The 23,641-nt window shown below is 39.8% G+C and overlaps 1 protein-coding gene across 4 annotated transcripts in view; it reads left to right on the top strand.

Annotated features, from left to right (window-relative positions):
• slc4a3 (solute carrier family 4 member 3) overlaps positions 1–23,641 on the top strand; it is a 62,181-nt gene that overhangs the window by 22,842 nt on the left and 15,698 nt on the right. For all 4 annotated transcript variants that reach the window (XM_069698835.1, XM_069698833.1, XM_069698834.1 and 1 more), the window contains 8 exons: positions 1,140–1,360; positions 12,331–12,476; positions 13,618–13,798; positions 14,079–14,214; positions 20,045–20,228; positions 21,044–21,149; positions 21,513–21,697; positions 22,342–22,561. In XM_069698835.1, coding sequence (XP_069554936.1) covers positions 1,140–1,360; positions 12,331–12,476; positions 13,618–13,798; positions 14,079–14,214; positions 20,045–20,228; positions 21,044–21,149; positions 21,513–21,697; positions 22,342–22,561 — 1,379 coding nt within the window. The remainder of the gene's footprint in view (positions 1–1,139; positions 1,361–12,330; positions 12,477–13,617; positions 13,799–14,078; positions 14,215–20,044; positions 20,229–21,043; positions 21,150–21,512; positions 21,698–22,341; positions 22,562–23,641) is intronic.

Here is a 23,641-nt window from a genome sequence, read left to right as displayed (position 1 = left end):
AACATTGTGGGCCATAAAACCAGAACAACATGCTAAAAAAGCACTCTGCAGCAGGAAGGGCAGAGTGATTATCATCTGTAGGTTTGTCACAGCGAGCAACTCCTTTAACGTTACACATATTCTTTTGATCGACTGTGGTCCTCTCGTAAGAGAATACAGATTTTGCAGCTTTAAAGATGATTTGTTTTCAGTTTATCCTACCAATATTGGAGGTCCTTTACCTCACAGGGTTTACTGGTAATGCAGAGAGAAACAAAGCTCACACACAGCCTTAATGACTCATTTACCAAAAGACTTTGAATCCTCCCAAGAACGATCCTTCGTTTGTTTTAACACCTGCCAAACAGTTAGAAATCGTATTGTGTCGGGCGTGATGTGCATAAGAGAGAAATGCACAGATACCAATTGATCAGAGATGATTCAATCAATATTCAAAGGTTTATTTTGCTTTCTAGATTTAAAAAACAAAAGAAACCAAAAAACAGGTGCTTTTCTGCGATACAAAGATACAAAACAGGACAGACAAGACACTACCAGAGGATTGTTCCTTCTCTCATTGCATGTATACCTAGGCTGCATTTTTAGATGTGTGAATTTGTATTTAGCAACAATTTCATTTTTTCATTAGGAATGTAAACATCAAACAAATCACCATTAATCACCTGTACTTGCACTTCTTAACCAATTAGGATCCACTAATGGCTCCATCCAAGTCCCACACATTAGAAGACCCATCTGGCTAGCCAACATGCATAACCATCACAATATGAATTATTTGGTGATGCTTTGAATTATGCATGGGGTTTGTTGCCGGGAGGTCAGGGGCTCCATGGTGATTCTGGTTGGTTCTGGCGGGATAAAAACACAGGAACAACGGTCGTGCGATGACGTGTCGCCGTGTTGAGTGAACACAGCTGAGGATGACTCAGAGGCTGGGAGGGGAGATCCAGGCCTGTGTTGTGAAGCCCTCTGTTGGTAAAGTGACGGCAGTGCAGGCAAAAGCCAAGGCCTTGTTTAACAGAGGTGCAATGATCATTTATTAACTTATAACATTACAGATAATAAAAGAGGTGAAATGCGGAGGTCATTATGGCATCACGTAATCAACTTTTCTCACCAGCATCTTTGCCCTCTGTCAGTATTTCACCAGGATCAGATCCCTCGGCCTCGACTCGCGGCTGGTTCCGCAGGAAGCCCGTCCACCATCGCGTGCCGGGCGCCCAGCGCAGCAACTATGACCTGCGGGAGCGGATCTGCATCGGCAGCATGACCGCTCTGGAGACCGCCGTCTACCAGCAGGTGCCCACCGACGAGGCCGAGGCCCAGATGTTGGCCAGCGCCGATCTGGACGACATGAAAAGTAAGGAAGTGCCGGAGTGGTTTTTAGCTCTGATTTTATTTGTAGGCATACAACATGCACTATAACACGGTTAATGGGCACATTTTTACAGATATTGTTTGTTATTTTAGGTATTAAGAAAATCATTTCATCATTTCACAACAGATAAGATTCAATGAAGATTTTTTTTTTTGTATCCGAAAAATAATTCAGTAGGGAGCCTTGTATTCGTCTGATAATCACCATTAGTGGCCATCGCAAAATTCAGACTTTTTACTATTTTATGACATTTTAAGTCAGCTTTAAACAACCACTACAGTTGGGGTCGACCTCGTCCAACTTTAAGAACATTTTTCAGCTGTAATTTTTTTTTCACACAGACAGAGCTCTGATTTTCTCGGTTGAGTCTTCAGCCGTCAATTAGCGCAACGTTTTGGAAAAGTTGGAGAAAGAAACATGTGGGCTGCAATTCAGTCGCTTTTCCCTCATTGTGTGGATGTAAACACTCCAGATTAGTTTAAATAGTTAGCCCTCTTGCTAACATGGTTAAAAAAAAAAAAAATAAATCCTTTTTGTTTTTCAGTTTATTCATAGTTTATTTATAGTTTAAACTTGAAGTACAGTTTCCATGGTCACCTGCACTATAATACACAGAATCATGTGCACTGTCACAGCCTCAGTGTTTACAGGAAATTATATTTGAGGTATCTTCCTCTGCATCTGCCAGAATATGCACATTTTAAATCCCTGGTTTTACAATTTATACGGTACATTAGTAAGAAAGGATGTAAATTGCTGCAGTGGTGCTGCAAAGAGATCCTGAAATCAATCATCAATCCAAGTTAATTGGTGTTGATTTATCATTAAAATAATTTTTCAGGGTGTTGTATTGGACTGCATTTTACGGTCTGCTGCATGTGTATAAACTGCTTTTTAATATTTTGCACTTATTGTTTATGTAAAGGAAGGGTGGTGGTGGACAAAATAATGATGATGATAATAATAATAATAATAATAATACAGTTTTATTTGTTTGTTGTACCTTTCATACAAGAAATGCAGCTCAAAGTGCTTCACAGCAAGAAAATCACATACAGTGTTTCACATAAAAACAGATATAAAGGAACTTATATAGAAAAATAGAGAAAAGAAATGAAATGCATGATAACATAAAATGCATAACATCAAACACAAATAGAGTTTAAATATAAAATAAAGCAATATGCATTTTAAAGGCGTAATAGTTTAAATGCAGGCAAGTGCTAGAGAGCTTCAAGAGTAGCTAGTTAAAGGCTAAAGTAAAGAGATGTGTTTTGAGCTTTCTTTTAAAAATAAATACCTGATATCTGCAGGTAGTTTGTTCCACAGCTTTGGAGCGTAGCTGACAAAAGCTGAATCCCCAAATTTCTCGGCTGTCGCTGAGAACCTCCAATAAACCAGCAGCAGTGTCCTTGAAGGCACATAGTTAACCAGAGAGTTAGCGATGTAAAACAGTATGTAGTTCAATGCAGTGGAGGCAATCAAATATATGTTTGTCTAAGAAGGCGGGTGAATTGTAGAGTAAATGTTTACAAGATCCCGTGTGATATGCGACGTTGTTTCCAGTGATTTACGGTTATGTTTTTCCTTATATGAAAGTGTAATCTGAGTTTTTCTGCGATTCAGTTCCTCTGATGTGGTTCCCTACCGAGTGATGAGACTTTTACAGTAAAATAGAAACACTCCCTCTGCATCTGGTCATCGGTATTAAGAAATAAAGGTTTTGCAGCGGGGGAATGGGAGATGATTCTCTCCGTCTCTAAAAGGAACCTTCTTAGATGACTCAGTTTTACTTTTTCAACCTACGACTCAACCATGTTGTGGAGCGTGTCGTTTTCTGGTCGTGGTCGTCGGTGACTGTGCTTCACCCGTTCTCCATCAGACCTCCGTGATAGCGCCTGATGTGGTTGCTAGGATATCAGTGACGTAACAGTCTCCATAGCAGTTAATGTGGTCATGTGTGAACATTTTCTTAGAGGACGAGCTTCAGTTGCAGCAGCACGTTGATCTGGACACACACGGATGTGACTGAAAACTCTCTTCCAGAACAGATAGAAATGGAGAGTGACTATCAGCATCTATTCTACCTGACAGGGAGCTGGATTTCCTTGATTGTTGTTGAGAACATAATGAAGCCTGCTCCTTTGATTATAATATAAAAGTTTAACTCTAAGCCTGTTTTACTCTCATAGTCATAACATGTTGGGCTTGAATTTAGAATATGCATTTTAAGCTGCTGAATATAGCCACAAACAAGCGACATGTTTCGGACACATAGTTTCTTCATCTGCATTTAAGTTTTAAGTCTTGAATTATCATTTGTAGTTGATATTCAGCACCCTCTACTGGCAGCAGGAAGTGTTACTACACAGTTGCCTGCTTAAACTACATATGCATATGAAAAAGAATTAATATTACAAAGAAATGATTATTAGAATGTTACAGTTCAAACATTTAATATTTTTTTAAATCTTATTGTAAGTAAATTAATCTTGGATACATTGTCATGTTTAGTTTTAGATAATTGCTCATAATCAGTTTCCTTGAATGATGATGACACAGCAGCTTCTGTAAGCCTCCAAAACAGGAAAATAGCTTTCTATTTAAAGAAATCTTAAATATCATTAAAAAAAAATCTGTTGCATTATGTGTTAGATATGACAGAATCATCAAAACATTTTCTGCACATACATATTTCATAAATATCACAAGGATTATATTGTTGTTTATGCATCATTTCCGAAAATAATTTGTTTGACATTTAAAATCACAGCTGTGACCATTTGTATTACACTGCAGTCCTCCATCTGAAGTATAATAATGTAATACAGATAAGAAGAACAGATTGTACACAAATGCACGACTCAGGAGATTCAGGAGATAAAAGTCTTTACTCAAGTGTGAGTATGAAAAGGTCGAGGCAGAGACAATACCAGAAAAAACAGGCGAGGATTGAAAACAGGCAGGAAAAAACTGGTGAAAGTACAAAACGGCCACAAGTCAAAAACTTAAGTCAGGAGACAAGGAAGGATCAACAAACAGGAAAGACTTTCTCAGAGAGCACGAGGAAACACACTGGCTAAAATAAATAGCTGGAATGGAGAGAATGAAGTAGAAAAACAAACTGGCACAGACAGACAGGAATAGGTAGACTTTGTACACAGGAGGGCGGGAAGACAAGTGGACGCAGGTAGAAACCATCAGGGCAGGTGATCTCACACGAGGACAGCGAGGTCAGGACAGCTGAAAGCAAAATAAAACAGGAAATGAAATCCTAAATATGACCAAAACAGAAAACATAACATTGTGTGTTGTGACAAATAAGACCAAATAGCGTATTTTTACGTCAACGGTATCGGGTCAGTCGTTTCTCACAAACATTGCGACACAATCTCACTATTATTCCTGCTTCTTTCGAACAACTGGCCGGCCTGGAAAGTTTGTTGCAGCGTGCATCGACTCCCCCTCGCTGCACCGAGGCTCATCATTGACAAGTTTTGGCTCACCGCTTGCCTGTGGCTCGGCTCCACCAGTGGGCATCCCACACACTCTGTCTCATGAAAACAACCCACGCAGCTCCCGGCCCCCACATCCACTGTTTAAAGTCAGCCTCCGACAAAATACAACAAAAAGGAACGAGGGACAGAGCGATCATTACTCATCGTTTCTGCGCAGGATTATCACATGTAGGTTACTTCAGTAAGAAAGAGAAAACTCCAGGATTCTAGGGATCGTTAATTTAATGCACTAAATACTTTTTTTTTTTTTTTTTTTTTTTTAGATATTGCGTAATTAGATATTATAGTAAGCCCCACTGCAGTTGGGAATGTTAATGAGGAAATTAGTAGTACAATTCATTATTATTTTATTTTGTATTATTGTTCAGACCGAATTGTTTAAAATGAACAGAAAGGACAAAATACATCGTATAAATGCCATAAAAGGAGAGAATGATTGGGAGGCGAAAGCTTGTGCAGCCACAGGAAAACTCTCTCTCGTGGTATCAAGGGGCCATTAATTAACAGGCTGCAGTCGATTCCCCTTCAGCAGCGACCCTGCCTCTGGCTTTTCCTGCTTTACCAGAGCAGAGTGATCATTGACTGTTTAGAACCCTTCTGGACACAGAAAATAGGCCATCGAGAGGCACTTAAAATGAGCTATCGGATTTGTTTCACATCGACTGGTCATGTGTATAAGCAGTGTGTGTTCCTCTCTTCCATTACGGTGATTCGTTTTAGTCATATTATGAACTATGATTCATGTTTTAATCCAAATTTCAAAATCGCAAAAACTGTAAGTTAAAAGAGGTGAAGGTCGTACCCTCTAACCATCACTTTCACCAGGTGGTATGATAACAGTTTTATCAAAATAACGCCCATCACTCTGCAAAAGTATAAAGTTCAACTTTGAAGTAACATGTCTGTCAAAGATTGTTTCTTTTTAGAGAAACAACACTGTATCGTGGTGTTTGAAAAACAGAGTGCAGGATTTGGCCGTTAAAAGTACCAAAACAGTGTTGAGTCTCTTGGTAAACAATCTACTGGTTGCACTACGAAATTTGTAGGTTTTTGGTTAATTTTGTAGTTTTTTTTGGTCATTTTTAATTTTTTGTTAATTTAAAAAAAAAAAAAAAAAAAAAATTGGTGGGGGGTGTGTTTTTTTTTGTTTTTTTGTTTAGGTTTTTGGGTAATTTGTAGTTATTTGGTTAATTTTCTCGATTTTTGTTTTGTTTTTTGGTTAATGTTTGGTTTAGTTTTTTTGGTTCACGAGCTCGGTAGGAGTGTTAGTGACAGCTATGGAAAAGTTGAGCAAAATCCTCTGGGTTCATTTGTTAGCTTTTACTGTTTACCCAATCTCATGGTCTTCATCAACAGATCCAGTGTCAGTCGTCCCCACGAGTATCGGACCTCAGTCACGTCCATATTGTTGTTTCTAAATATAAATACTTTCAGCTTAAAATGTCTGAATCTGTACTTAAATGATTCAGAGGCAACTTGATAGAAATAAGCGTTACAATCCCAAAAAGGCCCTCAACAAGGCCCTTAACAAAAGAGGTTGAATATAACCAATACCCTAACCAATTGCTGCAAAATTATTAAATTTGTATTACTAAATAATCTTAAAATTAGTCATAGCCAACACCTGCAACAAACAGAAGGCTGACTGTCTGACCAAAATTAACAAAAACAAGGGAAGTCACTCAGACCAATCCAGAACGGGTTGTAGGATCTGGTGTCTTTGCTCTCACGCTAAACCAATATCAGAGCTGAAACTAACAGAAATAAAACTGCTAAAACAAAACTATCCACCAGAAATGATAAAAAAAAAAAAAAAAAAAAACCTCTGTTAGCGTTAAACTTCCTGTCCCTTCTTTATTTGATTTCACCCAATCAGACCAAACCAGATACACCTGAGGGAAGAAGCCACGAGTTGAGGATCAAGTAGCCCTCATAAGCGTCAGCAAGGACCCATGTCGACATTATGGCACATCAACGGTCTATCTCTTAAGGATGGAAATCTATCGAGTAATATTAGAGTTTAAACAAAAAGAAAGGAGTGTGTCGTTTTTGGTTTTTGTAGTGAAGTCAATGGAACGACTCTGCAGACGGGACTAAACGGTGGCACTCAGAGACTAATCTATGACGGCTGTCTCATATGGGTGGGTCCAATAGGTATTCAGCAGACCGGCGTCAAATGCGCCCGGGGAGAGATGGTGTCAAATCCTTCGAGTTAACAAACAGCTGCATCATTTCATCAGCATCGTTTCATGTAAAAATACTATATTTTTGAAGTTATTCTTGGAAGAAATCAAATGCTTTGAAGACCATCGTTTGGTCCAGAGTGTAGTGTTTAGTTACAGAGTAAACTACACTTTCAGTTAAAGCTGGAAAAATCGGATCTATTTATAGATTTACCATAACCTTTTTAGCCCTGTAAAGAACTAAATTCTGCAATTTATTTAAGAAGCGATCTTGAAGCGGTGACCACAACTGAAACACGGTTCCAATTTAGATTGTACTCCATCTTTAATCACACTTATGTCCCATTTATAAACTGAAAAGAATCTTGTACGGCATGTGCAGGCATGCATACAGATGCAGACAGTGAGTCACAAACACAAGGCTCAGGCACGCCGAGCTCGTTTATATAGAGGGTCCTATGGGTGCACCCGATGTAGACGAGTCATACCACGACAACCTAAGGGAGCGCAAGGTTTCCATGGAGACGCAGGGACAGGAATGATGCAGCTTCCTCTGGTAATTAGCCCTGTAATATCTCCACTAAGCAGAGTGCGGCGGCTGATGGCGTTGTTCTGTTATGCTCATCAGTGAGGTTTGATTTTGAGAGTTGTAATCCTAGACTTCTCAGTATTTAGTCTTTTTGTGCTTTTTCCAGTTTATATCTATTCGGAACTTCACCTTTGCCCTCCTAAACATCACACGGTTGGGAAGGGATGGCGGCACTATGGAAACAAATGGCTTCAACTGTGCTGCTTTTGCTGCAGCCGCGGCAATCAATAGGCTGTGGAAATCATTAAAAAGGGGCAGCATCAACAAAGTAGACCATCCCTTATCAATACTTCCTTTTGGAGTAACAGCCAAAGCGATTGCTGTTACCATTTACGAATCTCGCTGACTGAGGATTCAGCAAAGGGGGCCTCCTGCCTGAGGGTGCAACGGCAACTTTGCATTTTGTTTGGATTTAAGGCAAAAAAAATTAGTTTTTTTTGACAATTTTGTGTTTGTACGTGTGATTCGTAGTTTTGGACTGGAAGGAGAATATTTTCATTGACGAATTCTCAACGAATTCTCAAAGTTTCTGTGATTTTTTGTTGTTGCATACAGTTTCTTTTCCAGAAGTTGGTCATCCCTTACCACAAGGCTTTATGTCTTTATTATCTGGATAACCCACCTAAAAGTTTGGTTACTTTGGACACCGGTGCTATAGCACAAATACGAAGAGACAGGTGGATCCAGGCTCTTCAGAACGGTGACCCAGGGAGAGCAACGGCGTTCAAGAGTTGGAAGCCCTGGATGAGCAGTGCATCCGCTTGGAGAGAGGTGGATAGGTGGAGGTGCCGACTGTGGAGATGACAGACATTGAGGGACAGGAAAACCAAGGACATGGGACCTCTGATAAGAAGCACCACACAGACCTCCATGGACCGGAACATCGGTGCAGCGCCCTGAAAGGCATCGGCACCACGAACAAGCATGAGCACCACAGCTCGTTGTCAAATGTGGAGGGCATTGGGGACTTTGAAGAGTTTGTTTTGGATTTTGATGATTACGACTTGCTCGCGTCGATCCGCACCCAGCTGGGGTCGCCAATCGAGCCTATCCGTAAGTTCGCCTCTTGCTGGTTAGCATCTCATTAGTGTCCATTGAGTGAGGAGCTATATATGAAGCACATTTTACACCAGCGGCAGTTACGTCATGCTGTGATGGAATCACAACCCATTGGGAAATTCACATGATCGAGCATTTGATTCTATTTTTACATGAATAATCAATGGACGGGTGCACACTTGTTCCCATTGATCATGTGGCCGGCTGCTGGCTTAACAGATGGGAATGTATACTCTCATTCATGGCCACACACCGAGCAAAGCTGTCCACGGTATGGAGCGAATTGACACACTGCTCGACTGCTGCTGTTTCATGCTTTTCCATTAATCCAGTGGCACCCATTTGGCTTTGGTCTCCGCCACAGCCAGAGTGGAAAGACATTTTATCAACAAACCATGTGTGGCTCTGCTTTTTTATCCCTAATTAGATGTGGAAACATGTCATTAGCCCTGTTATTAAGCAAGGTTCCAACACATGGAAAAGAAACTAAAGTGGTGTGCCTTAAATACTGTGGCACATTTTAAACGCAGATAAGTACAGTTGTAGTGGAAACACTAATTGGGTATTAATGGGTAAATCGGCGACTTCTTTTTCTTTTACTGAGAAAGAGGGAATCAGTGGGATTTAACTTTTGTACGTTATGAAAATATGCTTGGTTTTCATTTCACCTGTCCTAGCATATGAAGCATATGGCGTGAAGTGATCGCTACCTAACGTCTACCTTATCCTCAATTGGTGACAGTTTTGAGAAGTTTTGTTATTGATCAACCACCTCAGTCAATACTGAAATGTTTTTTTGGATTCATGGTCCCCACAGGGTGAATCCTAATATCTACGAAAACCGTGTTTTTTTTCCCTCAGTGAGTTTGACATCTTTGGCTTTGTATGAAATGCCACAACAATTGTTGTGGTGGCAAAGGTTTGTGTCACATTGAGTTCTCAGTAAGAATCAAAACTTTCAGATACACTGATTGAATAAATTATCTGTAGCTTCCAAAAACTTAGTTCTGGTTGTGAAATTGTGACTTCTGTCTTGTGTTGTATTTTTCCTGTAAAGACAAATGCTTTCTATTGAGATATGTAATCAATCTATGCTTACATTAGGGAAATATTCCCAAAATTCATCATGTTTGTCCGTATATTTTTCATTAGGAGGCCAGGTCCCATCTAATTTTGCAAAGAAGTCTAGACATTTTTTAAGATTTAATTTCACCAAATCACCTAAATTATGGCAGTTTAAATTCTTGTAGATCACAGTAAGAGAATACAATTGGCGAAATGCCATAAAGGTATAAAATGGTTTGGATCTCATTTGTTTTGCATTGAAATAAAGCTACATTTAAAATGATCTGATTAGAAATAGGTTTCATATCAGATTTATAACAACTGGCTTTCACTCAGCCCAAGAACACAAAGAAATACACATGGCAAGCAAATAAATTGCCTGATGATTTTTGATATCTTTGGAATTATTTTCTCTGCATTTATTGAATTTTAAATGACCACATAAATCAGTATTATCAAATGGAATGGTGGGTTTGGGGTATAAAGACAGCCAGGCTGACTCGTTTTCCTCGGAATAACTATAATTCAGACCATGTGTGTCTTATCATTGACCCAAGTGAACAAGCGAGGCTCGCATCCCCATCACAGAGAAGAGCAAAAACCTCCATCTTCCCACTGTCCTCAAAGGAAACGTTAATAAATGGTCCATGACAAGGCTTTATAGGCAATGTCCAACATCTAAGAAAAATGATGTGTAACTTCTGGGTAGGACTTTTCTCCCACATCTAGACTCTATATAGAGTATCTGTATTTACATTTATTTAGGTGTGGCTTTTCCAGCAAGTGCAAGCGTAGCCAAGAAGGCATGGAAACTCCCAAATGAAAGCATGTAACATTTTGCTAACAAGGGTCACTGATCTGAAAGATTGAAATATATTGATGCCACAGAAACCTCATCGGGAATTCAACACATATTTGTGGTATTTCTGGATCACTGCTACAGAACTAGTCATCACAGTTACTGTAGATGGTTCAAATACTCTGGTATTTTACATACGGGGCACTTTGTGTCAAGGTTAAAGGACAAAGTTCAAGAAGAGGACAAAGAGGAAAAAAAGTATTACTACTACTCACCCCGTCTTTGCCCAGCCGTGTGGTGAGAAAAATCTGCTCATCCAAATCAGCGAGAACAGTTCGTACAAGGTCAACCTTGTTGTTCCCTCTGGGAGACTTTAGAAAAATTAAATACAGCCTAACTTCGTTTGGCTTTCCATTTCTCTCCGTTTTCCTGAGGAAGGCATGACGCAGCAGAATGGAACACTTCAGGCACACACACACACACACACACACACACACACACACACACACACACACACACACACACACACACACACACACACACACACACACACACACACACACACACACACACACACACACACACACAGAACCTCCAGCTGCTTATGTCGAAATTTAAAAAGATAGTGTTTATTTAGTAAAAGATTATGTTTAGCCATCAGCAAAACTGACTGGTCGGCAGCGGTACCCCATTGGAGGCAAACTGTCTCCCACGTCTTTACCATGACCTACACCAACCACATGCTCTGACTTAACCATGTGTACCTTCAGCACATAGATAGATAGATAGATAGATAGATAGATAGATAGATAGATAGATAGATAGATAGATAGATAGATAGATAGATAGATAGATAGATAGATAGATAGATAGATAGATAGATAGATAGATAGATACTTTATTAATACCTAGGTAGGTAGGTAGGTAGGTAGGTAGGTAGGTAGGTAGGTAGGTAGGTAGGTAGGTAGATACTTTATTAATACCTCAAAGGGAAATTTTGACACATTAGCATTTAACAGATAATTTAAAGTCATGTTTGGTTGTAGAAAGGCTGACTGGAAGTTAAATAAACCTAATTTTCTGTTAAAATATGCAAAACTACTTTCCCTTAACCAGCAAGTTATACCTAAATGTCCTCAAACACTTTCATTTTACCATTGATGTATAAAAACTGGGCTTTTGAATAATACATAAAATGATATTTTGCCAAATTATACTCCAATCATGCGCCGCTCTCTAAACACATTTCGACACACGTCATTTTCCTTTTCTTTACGTTTCCCAGTTCCATTATTCAAATCAAGTGACCACCCAAGATTCCTGCTCTTTCACAACACATAAATAGACTGACTCATTATCCTAAATTCAATAAAATATGATTTGCACGTTAAGGAAATCGAAAGTGAACTCGCTTTCTTTTTAACTGACAAATGTCTCTGGGTAAAACCGCTTCCTCTGTAGCAGTTTCCCACGGCACGGAAACTCCAGAAAATCTCTCACGTGTAGTCTTTTCCTTCTGTTACTGGATGCTCTTCCGTTGATTTCCGACTTTCCAGCGTGAAGCATGTTTTCTAACGCGGGAGGGATGTTTGGTCTGTTCGCAGTCCTAAAAAGACCTGTTATAGGCCGCTGCTTACAAAATGCACCTCGTTCGGTCGGTTTGCTGAATTAACCCAAACATCCTCACTCAGCAGTGTCGACCTTTCGCTATTTGACTTGAAATTCTCGTTGCGGTTCAGGTCACAGATTTGAGGACAACCCCGGCGTGCGACGCCACCTGGTGAAGAAGTCGTCCCGATGTCAGATGAGCCGGACCAGCAACAGCTCCACGCCGCTATCCAGCCTGAAGAAGAAGAGGAGGGTAGCAGACAAGAAAACTCATGAGGTGGCACATTTTATTCTTCAAATACTTTTTAACCAGCATATTGATCACTGGGTGAATAATTCAGTTTGCATCTTTGAGGCAGTATTAATGATTTTTTTTTTTGTGGCTACTTAGGGATTCATCTAAACATAAAACTGACATATTGTTATCTTATTAATTTGGTATGCTGAACATGTTAACACTTAGTCTATGTAATACAATCAAAAGTAATATTCATTTGGCATTTTGTCTCAGGCCAACCAGTTTAATGTAGGGTCAATATAATCAACTCCTCGGGGGAAATGTCCAGTTCTTTAGCAGCGAAATCCTCCAAAATGCTAGCTCGCTAGTTGCTAACTTTGTCTGTCAGCTACTTGTTAATATGCAGTAGTTGACCGTGGGTTTATCAGTCTTTTTTTTAAATGTTTTTATTTTACTGAATTCAGCTGCCTATTTCTGCTGGAAACAAGGTCGATGAGAGAACTGACAATGAACGAAAACGTAAAGTCGCGGGCGGTCAAACCAAAACAACAAGCTTAGAGAGACTAAAACTGGAAATGTAGAGTTGGGTGATCATTATCTGTGTGTTTATCATTACACATCAGTATGTCCATCGACCCCTTTCACACTGCACACAGCACTGGCCTCTGTCGTTATTAGAAAAATACTGAGTAGTGCAGCTTTACTTAAAACTAAGAGTGTAGTCTTAAAGCAGCTCGATTACAAAGAACAAAATTGCATCTAATGTTTAAACTCAGTTTGACAGCAAAAATGTGAAAAAAATAAATAAATAAAAATCAGATCAGTGTCACATTGTATTGCTTTCAAAATAAAATGTGACAAAATGTCCCTCAAAACCACTTTATTATCCAAAGTTCGGTCAAAACCACCAAGTTTTTCTGTCAGTCGGCCGAGTGTGCTGACTGGGTCACTGGATTCACAGTCTTCGATTCAAACTATTATTTTTTTTTTTTTTATTCTATCTGAATGGCACGTTTTCGTAAAAATAATAAGAGAGGAAATGGGAAAACGAGCTCAGGTTTTTCCCCCCGACCGAGAATGCAGCCTTTAAATGTATTACCAAAAGTATTCTTGAAAAGTTGCATGTGAAACGTGAAGCTTGTGCTCACGTTTTTTTTTTTTTGTCCCGCTTCGTCTCCAGTTGTTCGTGGAGCTGAACGAGCTGATTGTGGAGAAGGACCATGAAATGCGTTGGAAGGAGCGGGCTCGCTGGATCAAGTTTGAGGAGGATGTGGAGGAGGAGACGGACCGTTGGGGCAAACCTCATGTGGCCTCACTCTCCTTCCGCAGCCTCCTGGAGCTCCGCCGCACCATCACACACGGTAAAATCCTCCTGCAGCGCATGCAGCGGTGCAGATCCTCACAGGAGCAGTGGGGTTTACCTTTTTTCATGTGCAGCTGAAATAAAAGACACGAGGATAAGCATGGCACCTTTAAAGAAGCTGCGCTAGTTTGCTAGTTTGACAACAGTGAGAAAATGAAACATGCCAACATGACACCACTGAACCAAACACCGGACTACCAAGTACTGAACTTCTATAATAATAATCCAGTCTTGGCAGCCATTTTGGCTCATTATTTTCTTCTGCCTTCCTTCTACAGGTGCCATCCTGCTGGACCTCGAGCAGAACTCTCTGCCCGGCATCGCCCACCTGGTGGTGGAGACGATGATCATCTCTGATCAGATCAGAGCAGAGGACAGACCCAGCGTTCTTCGGGCTCTGCTTCTCAAACACAGGTCGGCAGCCAGACACTTGCATCGATATCTAAGAGACATCTTATACAGATGGTTTTATGCATTGACCGGTCAAATTATGAATATTTTTGACCAAATGATTTTTTTCCTCAGAACAGGTGAAAAATGAATGCAGTTCTAAGGTTTCCCCTCTAAAGTCCCTGGTTAATAACGGTGTGATTGTTGGCAAATATCTAAACGATCTGATGCTGTCTTAGCAAGAGATTCAGCTTAATCAGGCTCTTTTTTTGACTTAAGTGTGGCTGAAGTAAACTTCACGTACATGCATACAAATGTAAAGTGTTAAAGAAAAGAAGGTGCAGCTATATATGTATTTTTTCCAATACTGCACAAATAGCACATGAGTGTGTTCACAGTCTGATCCAATTGCTGTCTGAAATTCTGGGAAAACCTGAGCACAACTTCATGACTAATTCTGACAATGAGCTCTGATATTTGTCAGAAACCCTGTTTTCTAGAAAGAGGAGATCATATTTCTTGTATTTGATTTTAAAAAGTGATTATAGAAGGCGTTGTTTGATAGATCTACCATTTATTTTCTCATTTGATTACGATGAGCTGTGGCAGTCAGGGAACACCTTCAGCCACAGCCTCCTCCCTCCTCGGTAAAGAGCAGAGGATGTCCGGCGTTCCTTTGTGCCGACGGCAGTGCAGGCAGTACCACACCTTTTTGCACTACATGTCCATCTGTTTGTTCACTTGTTTATTTGTTATTATTTCATTATTACTTATTTTGTGTATCTTACTTTCATTGTACCTTGTTTCCTTATTATTATTTTTTTTTACATTTTATTTTTCTTGTCTTATTAGCTTGATATTATGGACCAATTATTTTTTCCATGAAAATGTATAAATATATTATTAAGAAATAAATTCCATTTGCAATGATAGAAGGAGCAAACCAGTAAATAATAACATTTGAAACATTTACAAATGTCAGATAGTTTGTTAGAATTACTAATTACTAATCAATTATTTGACTAATAGGTGAAGTTTTTGGCCTTAATCAGTCGTTAACTCAGTTGATTGATGAGTATGTGCTTGCTTTATGTATTCATTTTATCTTTTGATCTTTAAGCCTGAGAAGAAAAAAAGAACCGGCTTACAGTTTAGGTCTGGGGTGTTAGTTACCATGGCAACCTCCAGATGTTTTCTGTGAGACCAAAAGCCAGGATTAATGCCAACGTTACCTTACTATCCCTCAACTTCTGCTTCGTGAGATTCGAAAAGAGTGCGATCTCAGATTTCGTTGTTTCTTTACTCATGTCTTAACCAAACTGTCAGTTTAGGATTGTGTGGATGCAGCTTTGTTTACATTTTGATCCTGGATTGTTGGCTTGGTACCGTGAAGAACCAAATCCCAAGGCTTCCCTGCTCATTAATCATTATCCTACAGCGGAGGTTGTTAAAAAAAAAATAATAATAATAAAAAAGCTCTAACTGAGCAGGGACTTTCCATTAAGTGACATTTAACAACACTTGGCTCATCAACTGCAGTACTTCCCCGGAGTTGACTAAATTGCAAATGTCAAGACATTGCTGTAGCTGAGTCTTAAAGCCCGGACTGGACTGTTGGATTGTGTGAGCCATGCTCGACCTTTTTAATCTTATTTTGTCTCTCAGATTTTGTTTTATTCTTTTTACTACACATTGAAAAGAACAGTGTAAAAAAAATATATGACCTGGCGAGCGACCAGAATTTAAAAAAAAAAATCCACTGGTTTTATGTTTAAAATATTCAGTTTGAGACGGGACTGAAAGAATTTAAGAACAAAACTATTTGTGCGTCTTCGTTTGCTAACAGAGCCAGTTGTTATTTCAGCCTCTTAGTTCATGGTGTTTTTCTGTTTCTGCGTGAGCAGCCACTGCCGCTATCAGGGTCGATGACATCTGTTGGAAATTATCGACTGTGATGTCGTTAAATCAGCGGAGTAGATGTGGGAAGGGGACACCACAACCAGGCTTTTAGGTGACAGAGTCCCAGTTCATAGAGGCATCAGTAACCCTGACTTGAGCTGCTCCGCAAAAAGGTGTCGGTACAATTGTTCACAAAACACCTGAGGAGACATTTAATTAAGATCCTGTGCACTATTAAATGTAAAGTTAAATGAATACAGGCATGTTGGTGTGACTACAGCTCTCTCCAACAGTGCCCACGTATTGATTGGTCCTTACATGGCCATTGGAATAGTGCACTACAACATAGTGATTTACAGATTTATTTATTTTTTTCAGTTACATAACCCCAAAAATAACAGAGGTAACTAAATGTCACACTGAATTACCAGTGGGAAAAACAAGCCCTGCCTGTCACAAGTACAGTATATACTGCCATCCGACTTACTAATCCTCCGGTTAATGTTTTCTGACAGGTCCGGGATTATATGACTTCTTTTTTTTTTAATGGAAATTTCTCAACAACTATTGAATTGGATGGCAGTAAAGACCAGATGAATCATAGTGACTTTGGTGAGCCCGCGTCCCTCTCTGCCTCACGCCACCAGGAGGTCAAAACAGACACTTAGACTGTGAATTATTTGAACATCTACTTAGCAGATTAACTGAGAAATTGGTTAAATTAATTGTTGCTAGACGATGAATCACAATGACTCCGGTGATCCCCCAACTTTTCCTCTGGAGGAGTGGATTGCGATTAAACTTGAATATCATGAGGTAAAAAAGTTGAACAAGGCGAGTAAGAAGTGTCTTGCATAAAGCATAAAAGTTATCATGACAAAATGTAAAAGCAAGAGTTAAATAGAAAATAAAAGAAGGAAAATAAAAGGAAAAGTTACAGTTCTGGGTCAGAAATGAGTAAAAATGTGATTCAGTGAAAGTTATAATGAAATAATGATAAAATATCAAATGTAATACAGTGAACCCTCGCTATAACGCGGTTCACCTTTCACGGTCTCGCTGCTTCACGGATTTGCATCGTGCATTGAAATCACATTACGACTATATGTAACGTAGATATATTTAATGTCCAGTTCTATCTATTTCAATTGTAAAATAAAGGTTGCTACTTCACGGATTTCGCCTATCACGGTTTCTATTTGGAACGTAACCCCCGCGAAAAACGAGGGTTCACTGTATAGCCTAAATAATACTATTCCCAGCAGCACTCTTTTTTTTGTGCTTAATGCTAATTATCAATTATATTAATTGGATGCTAATCAGAATTAGCATGTTAGCATGAATTACTAAACTTAGTGAACATTATTATGAACATATTGCTAAATTAACATGAGCATTTTAAGCATGTTGACATTAGCGTGACTATTAACATTATAGACATATTTGCAAGGTACACTTATAAATATATGAATCGCCACCTGCTCAAAGTAGCTCCATTTATCAGCCGTTTTTGAGCTGTGGCTTGAATCTCATTTTTCCTTATCAGATGGTGTTTGCCAAGTTCTCACAGAGACGGCAGTCAAACGACTTTCCTTAATGTCAGCTTAAAAGTTCTCGCCTTTTATTGTGTGTTACAGTCAAAGGTTCCAGACCGGCGACTAACGTGGGAGTGAGTTCGTTTTGTACCACGTGCTGCCGAGGTCAAGAATAATTTGTGACTCAGACCTGTTTTCGTGATGTATTCATCTTCTTTTTTTTTATTTTTTTACTGCAAACAGCTCTCCAAAGGCATCGATCCAGCATTCCCTGCATTCGCCAGCATGGCTAATCTTGCATGGACAGACGGTGTGGCGTGTTGACGCCTTAAAAGTTTGGATAAAACCGGTGGATTATAGCAAATAATTACACCTTAATTTGGGACAAAACGTGCTGCGGTTCACTAAAACCCGGTGATGGATTTTGCACATTGTACTCGTAAAGCGACACAACAGATGCACGTGAACGAAGCAGGCCAGCGGACGTCGTTGACAGCAGGCCACCGAGCCTCCGTTCCACCTCGCGCTGCCTTTCCACATAAATTCCCAGCATGTCACTGGCTGCGTCCGCGGGGACAAACATATTCTGTCATTAGAGTCATCGCTGGCCTGAGATATCAGATTTACGACGTGGAAAGAAACACAGTTGAGGTGCTGCTAAGATTTAGCTCATCGCTTACTCAGGCCACTCAAAGGATCCTTTGGAAACGTCCCGAGCACAATTCACTTCAGGGTCACACCTCGTTCCTTTGTCTCGGGGCGCTGTTGCGTCCAATTTGCGCGCAGTCTTATTGGGCCATGTGGGCCTAACGAGCTAGGTGATGTCACCATGTGGACTGAACAGTGATGTAATGAGGCTGTGTTGAAAAACTTGGCTAGTGTGACACACTAAATACTTCTCTTTAAGAGGGGGTGAAATGTGCTTACGATCTCACGCACGACAGCACAGAAGAGAAGGCTGCACCGATTAGTCTCTGGCTGTTTTATTGTTCTTCTAATTCAGATATTAAAGTTTTAAATACTTGATGTGTCAACACAGGTTTTCTTGATATGGCGTTCCGATTAGCTTGACCCGTAAAGAGATTTAGTTCAGGAGGGACTTTGCTGATGGCTTTTCTAGATTTTTGGGCGACATTGCAGCTGCATGAGGTAAAGATCTTCAGCACGCTGCATTAACGAAAGGTGAATAAAACTCACAGTTGTGCATTTCTCAAATTCAAATGATTCTGCAGCCCACCTAAAAAACTTTTTTTTTTTTTTTTGTAAATAAAAACGACTGTTATTTTATTATAATTATAATTTCATTCGTTATTTGTGCTGCATGGGAAACAGAAACACTGTGAATTTTCTGACGTTTGTGAGAAAAATATACAAGCATTAGTTATTGACCTTGGAGATCGTATCTTAATATAAATTAGATTAATAACAGCTGAACTAACTGCTTTACCTTGAGTTATAAAGATTTTTTTTTTTTAAGTATAGATATTGACTTTTGCCAACCTGATGCAGAAACACATGCTGGAATCTCAGGCCATCATTAACAACCTCCCTTTAGCCACTGTGGTTGTTGCTCTTTGTGGATGCCAACAAAGATTGGTCCACCTTTTCGGTCCAGACAGAAATATCTAAAAAAAAAAAAACTGTTCGATGGATCGTCTAAAAGTTGATGCAGATATTTTTGAACCACCAGAAAAATAATTCTAATTACAGACTTTTCATCTCGAGCTATTTAGCAGATTAATAATCCATCGTGGAGTTGGATCCAAAATTGGTTCAGATTGAGGTGTACAATTATGTATCAGCATTTTCTGGAGCGCCACCACGAGGTTGAATTAGGTTCAAAATTAAATGACCTGATAATTACTGGGTGCCAAAACTTTGAATCTTGACCATCAGTTTATTTTATTACCAACACGTCTGACGTATCTTATTTGTTTTCTTGTTGCCTTGTATCTGCATGGTTTTTGTTTACCCTCCTTCTTTGTATCATTTTAACTGCTAGGTTTGATTTGCGTCAGTTTTGAAATGTTTTAATTTTGGTTCCTCCATGTTAATCACATTGTAACTTTGTTTTGAAAAGTGCTGTAAAAATACAGTTTATTATTATTATATATTATCATGAGGCTCAGTATTTTGGATTTGTACTCATACTCATAAATTGCAGTAACACTAATTATATTCCCATCAACTTCAGATTTATTTGCTTACTGCAAATTTTCAAATTCTAGCATGCTAACACTAAACTAGCAATCCAGGTGAATATCAACATTTGTTTACATTTCCACTGTGACATGCTACATGCTAAAAAAAAAAAAAATAGCATGCAGCTGCACGCACAGCGGCAATTTTTCGAACCTGCAAGCATGGCTGTAGATGCATGTGGATACACGTTTGCTTTGTTTTGCCTTATTTTTCTGCAGCCATCCGAGTGATCTGAAACATCGCTTTCACCGCCAACAAACCTCCACCAGCCTCCACGGCGGCTTCAACCACAACCACGTCCAGGACACCAGCCTGCCTCTGGTGGCCGAGGAGCACGAGGAGCACCCGGACAACAAGGGGCCGGTCTACGACCCCAAGCAAGACGTGTTCGTCAGCCTGTTCGTACGTTTCTTCGCTTTTCTTTGCTTGGCGTTTGTTTGTCCCCGAGCTACGTTGGTCACTTAACTTCCCGCACCTCATTTGATAAAATTTGAAAAGGTTCCTGACAGAGATCTGAGAAATATGGGGCTCAGGACGATGAAAGACTCTGACGTAGTTGAAGCAGAGCAGGCGGACAGCACGTTAAATATGTTTCTCCGAAGCCAAAGTAAGTGATTAACTAGTTTTGACAAGAATCCCCCAGCGTAATTGAACTCAGCTATCTAAATGGACAGAGATAAAAGCCACGCTGAGCTGTCTTGTTCCCGTTTATGGTTTGCATTAAGTTCTAAGAAGCACCAGTAAGCGTAGATTTAAGCAAGATTACACCAAAGTCCTAATGTGAGGCCCGTGGCTCTCGCATTGTTCTTTGAAACACCACTCTGTGAGGTCAGAAGTCGCTTAGGTAGTTCTTGAAGTCGGAGAACGAAAGCCCCTCTGCGCCATATGTCTCGAATTATGTTCTTTCTCAGCCAACAGGTGCTTCTAGTTAAAGCCTCTTGATATGTTAACTGTGAAAACTTAATGTTCCCCCATGGCTTAAAATGTTGGCAAATTTAAACCAGCCTATTAAAACAATTCTCTTCGCACATAAAGTACCAGTGACGGGGTTGGAAATGGGCTACACGAGGACATCAGAATCCAACTGTCAAAGCATGCATCCCCACGAATTCCCACAATAATTTCAACGTTATTGGTCCCAAGCACAGCGATAGTGTCACATCACGTTGGTCGGGGACGGTCGTGTGGGTAATCTTTTTTACTGTTCTTCCTCCAAGAAATCTCTCCACCCTCTGCCTCCGGAGAGCCATCCAGCTGCAGCTCGATCCATGAAACTCCTCGCCAAGATTCCCAAAGATGCCGAAGCTGTCATTGTTTTAGTTGGTAAGATTACTGAGAGGAATTGTCTTTTTTTGTTGTCTCTTTTATAAATCTTCTAATTGTAAATTCTCTATCAGGCAGTAACTCCAGGAAATGTTAAGCAAAAAAAAAAATTAACTCAAAACTCTGCAAATTACATCGCAATTTTTTTGAAAATCTGCCGCAGAATCAAGCATTTTTAATCGCAACAACCACAAAAAAAAACTCTGCCAAATCCTGGGGGGACTGATTGGGGAATCCTTTAAATAGAAAATCACGTCATACTCACCCCTAATGGACCCGTGTCTGTATCTTCCGATGAACCTTTCTTGTGCAAAATCTCAAATTACCGAACATGTTGTTGTTGTTTTTTTTATTTCTTCTCAGGCTGTGTTGAATTCCTGGAGCAGCCAGCCATGGCCTTCGTCAGGCTGAACGAGGCGGTCCTCCTGGAGTCGGTGCTCGAGGTCCCCGTCCCCGTTAGATTTCTTTTCGTCCTGCTCGGCCCCAGTCAGTCCAACGTGGATTACCACGAGATCGGACGCTCCTTCTCCACTCTCATGTCTGAGAAGGTAGAAATTACACAACGACCACTGAGCCCACGTGAGCCCTGAAAACAGATTAATGATGCCTTTCAGTGGCGCTGTCGCCTCACAGCGAGGAGGTTCTGGGTTCGAACCCTGGCCTGGAGCCTTTCTGTGCGGAGTTTGCATGTTCTCCGTGTGCCTGCGTGGGTTCTCTCCGGGTACTCCGGCTCCCTCCCACCGTCCAAAGACATGCGTGTCAGGTTAATTGATCTGTCTCTGTGTGTTGGCCCTATGATAGACTGGTGACCTGTCCAGGGTGTACTCTGCCTTCGCCCAAAGTGAGCTGGGATAGGCTCCAGCCCCCCCACCCCCACCCCCCGTGACCCCGTTCAGGATAAAGCAGTTGTAGATAATGGATGGATGATGCCTTTTATAGTCTCTAGGCAATTATGCTATTTGATACAGAAGCCTTTTAAAATCTCCAAACCTCAATCGAAGACGCTTTTTTTCTTTTCACAAAAATACACTCAACCAAAAAGGAAAGCCCAGAAAATGATTCCGGTTTTATGAAGCGGCGGATAAAGTTGGTGAAATCATGCAAATAAGTTCCTAATTACCCTCGTTTTTCATCTCGAATGGCCTCTCTTTTATCATCCTCGGTGCTGAAATCCGGCTCTGTTTGGTTACAGAACTTCCATGAGGTGGCCTACTTTGCTGACGACAGGCAAGACCTCCTGAACGGTATCAATGAATTCTTGGACTGCAGCATCGTCATTCCACCCTCTGACGTGGAGGGCAAAGACCTCCTGAAGACAGTGGCCGACTTCCAGAAGCAGATGCTGCGCAAGAGGAAGGAGAGAGAACTCAAGAAGCACCACTCCGTGGCTGGAATGGAGACGGACAGCAAAGGTACCCCGAACATTTTAATTTACAAAAATAAAAATCCATTAATGAAGTTTGAACAAAACACTTTTGATCCTGTAAATTGGCATTATTCCAGCAGTTCAAACACATATTTAATCCTTAAAGCTTCTTTTAAATCCTTGCATTTGAGGTTCCTAAAAAAATATCGCAGAGAGTGCTTTTTACAGCTAAAAAAAAATCAAAAAGAAAAATACATTTGTACCTGTAGTAGATTCACAATTCACATAGTACCGTGACTGGTGTAAGAAAGAAACTATTGTTATTCCCAGATTATGTGTTAGGTAAGAGATTGTGTTTAAAATTGATTAGCCCTTACATACGGAAAGAAGCTCTGACCCGAAAAGTATTCCTCTCCCGTAATTAAATACAGCCTCTTTGAAACAGATGTGTGCTTTAAAAGTTCAATTAAACTGCTTAAATCAGCATTTTTATTTTTTTTTTTTTTGCCATATAAATGTATTTAATCAATACATTTGAGGAAATAAAGAAGCTGTTATTCTAGATTTTTCTTATTGTTTACAAATTTGAAAAGTTATCTCATGAAAAGACCACCCTAGACAATACAATGATTCATCTCTAAATACTTTCTGACTTTCCTGCTCCGTCAGTGGTACTCAGGCCCAAATTCAGTTTCCTACTGAGTCTTTGAAAAAATACCACGAATATAAAGTTTTTTTTTAGTTTAAAGAACACATTAGTAAATTGCACAAATCACTCAGCAGTGTTCTTTTTCAAAATAAGTGATGCAACAAGAGAAATTAGTGCATACACAGGGGACTATTTTTAGAAGCGTACTAATACACCTTTGGTGTTTTAGTTTTCTTTTCAGAGTAATGGTGTGTGGCAAATCTTGGTTTAGGATTTGATTGATGTATAGACTATACAGAGTTCCCTTTTATTTTTTTATTTTAATATTTATTTGTGTAGTGACAAGTATGTAGCATAATATAGAAAACCCAACAACTCATAACACATATGCGAAAGATAGTTCAAAGTCATAAATTTAAAAAAATAAGTATGTACTTTGAAAACACAAAACTTAACAAGAAATACAGATAGATTAAT

The sequence above is a fragment of the Brachyistius frenatus genome, unplaced genomic scaffold (assembly GCF_029030835.1).
Source record: "Brachyistius frenatus isolate BFR_SWC_R1_liver_20210118 unplaced genomic scaffold, ASM2903083v1 Contig_28, whole genome shotgun sequence".
NCBI classification, from domain to species: Eukaryota; Metazoa; Chordata; class Actinopteri; family Embiotocidae; genus Brachyistius; species Brachyistius frenatus.
This window is presented reverse-complemented; position numbering and strand designations above follow the sequence as displayed.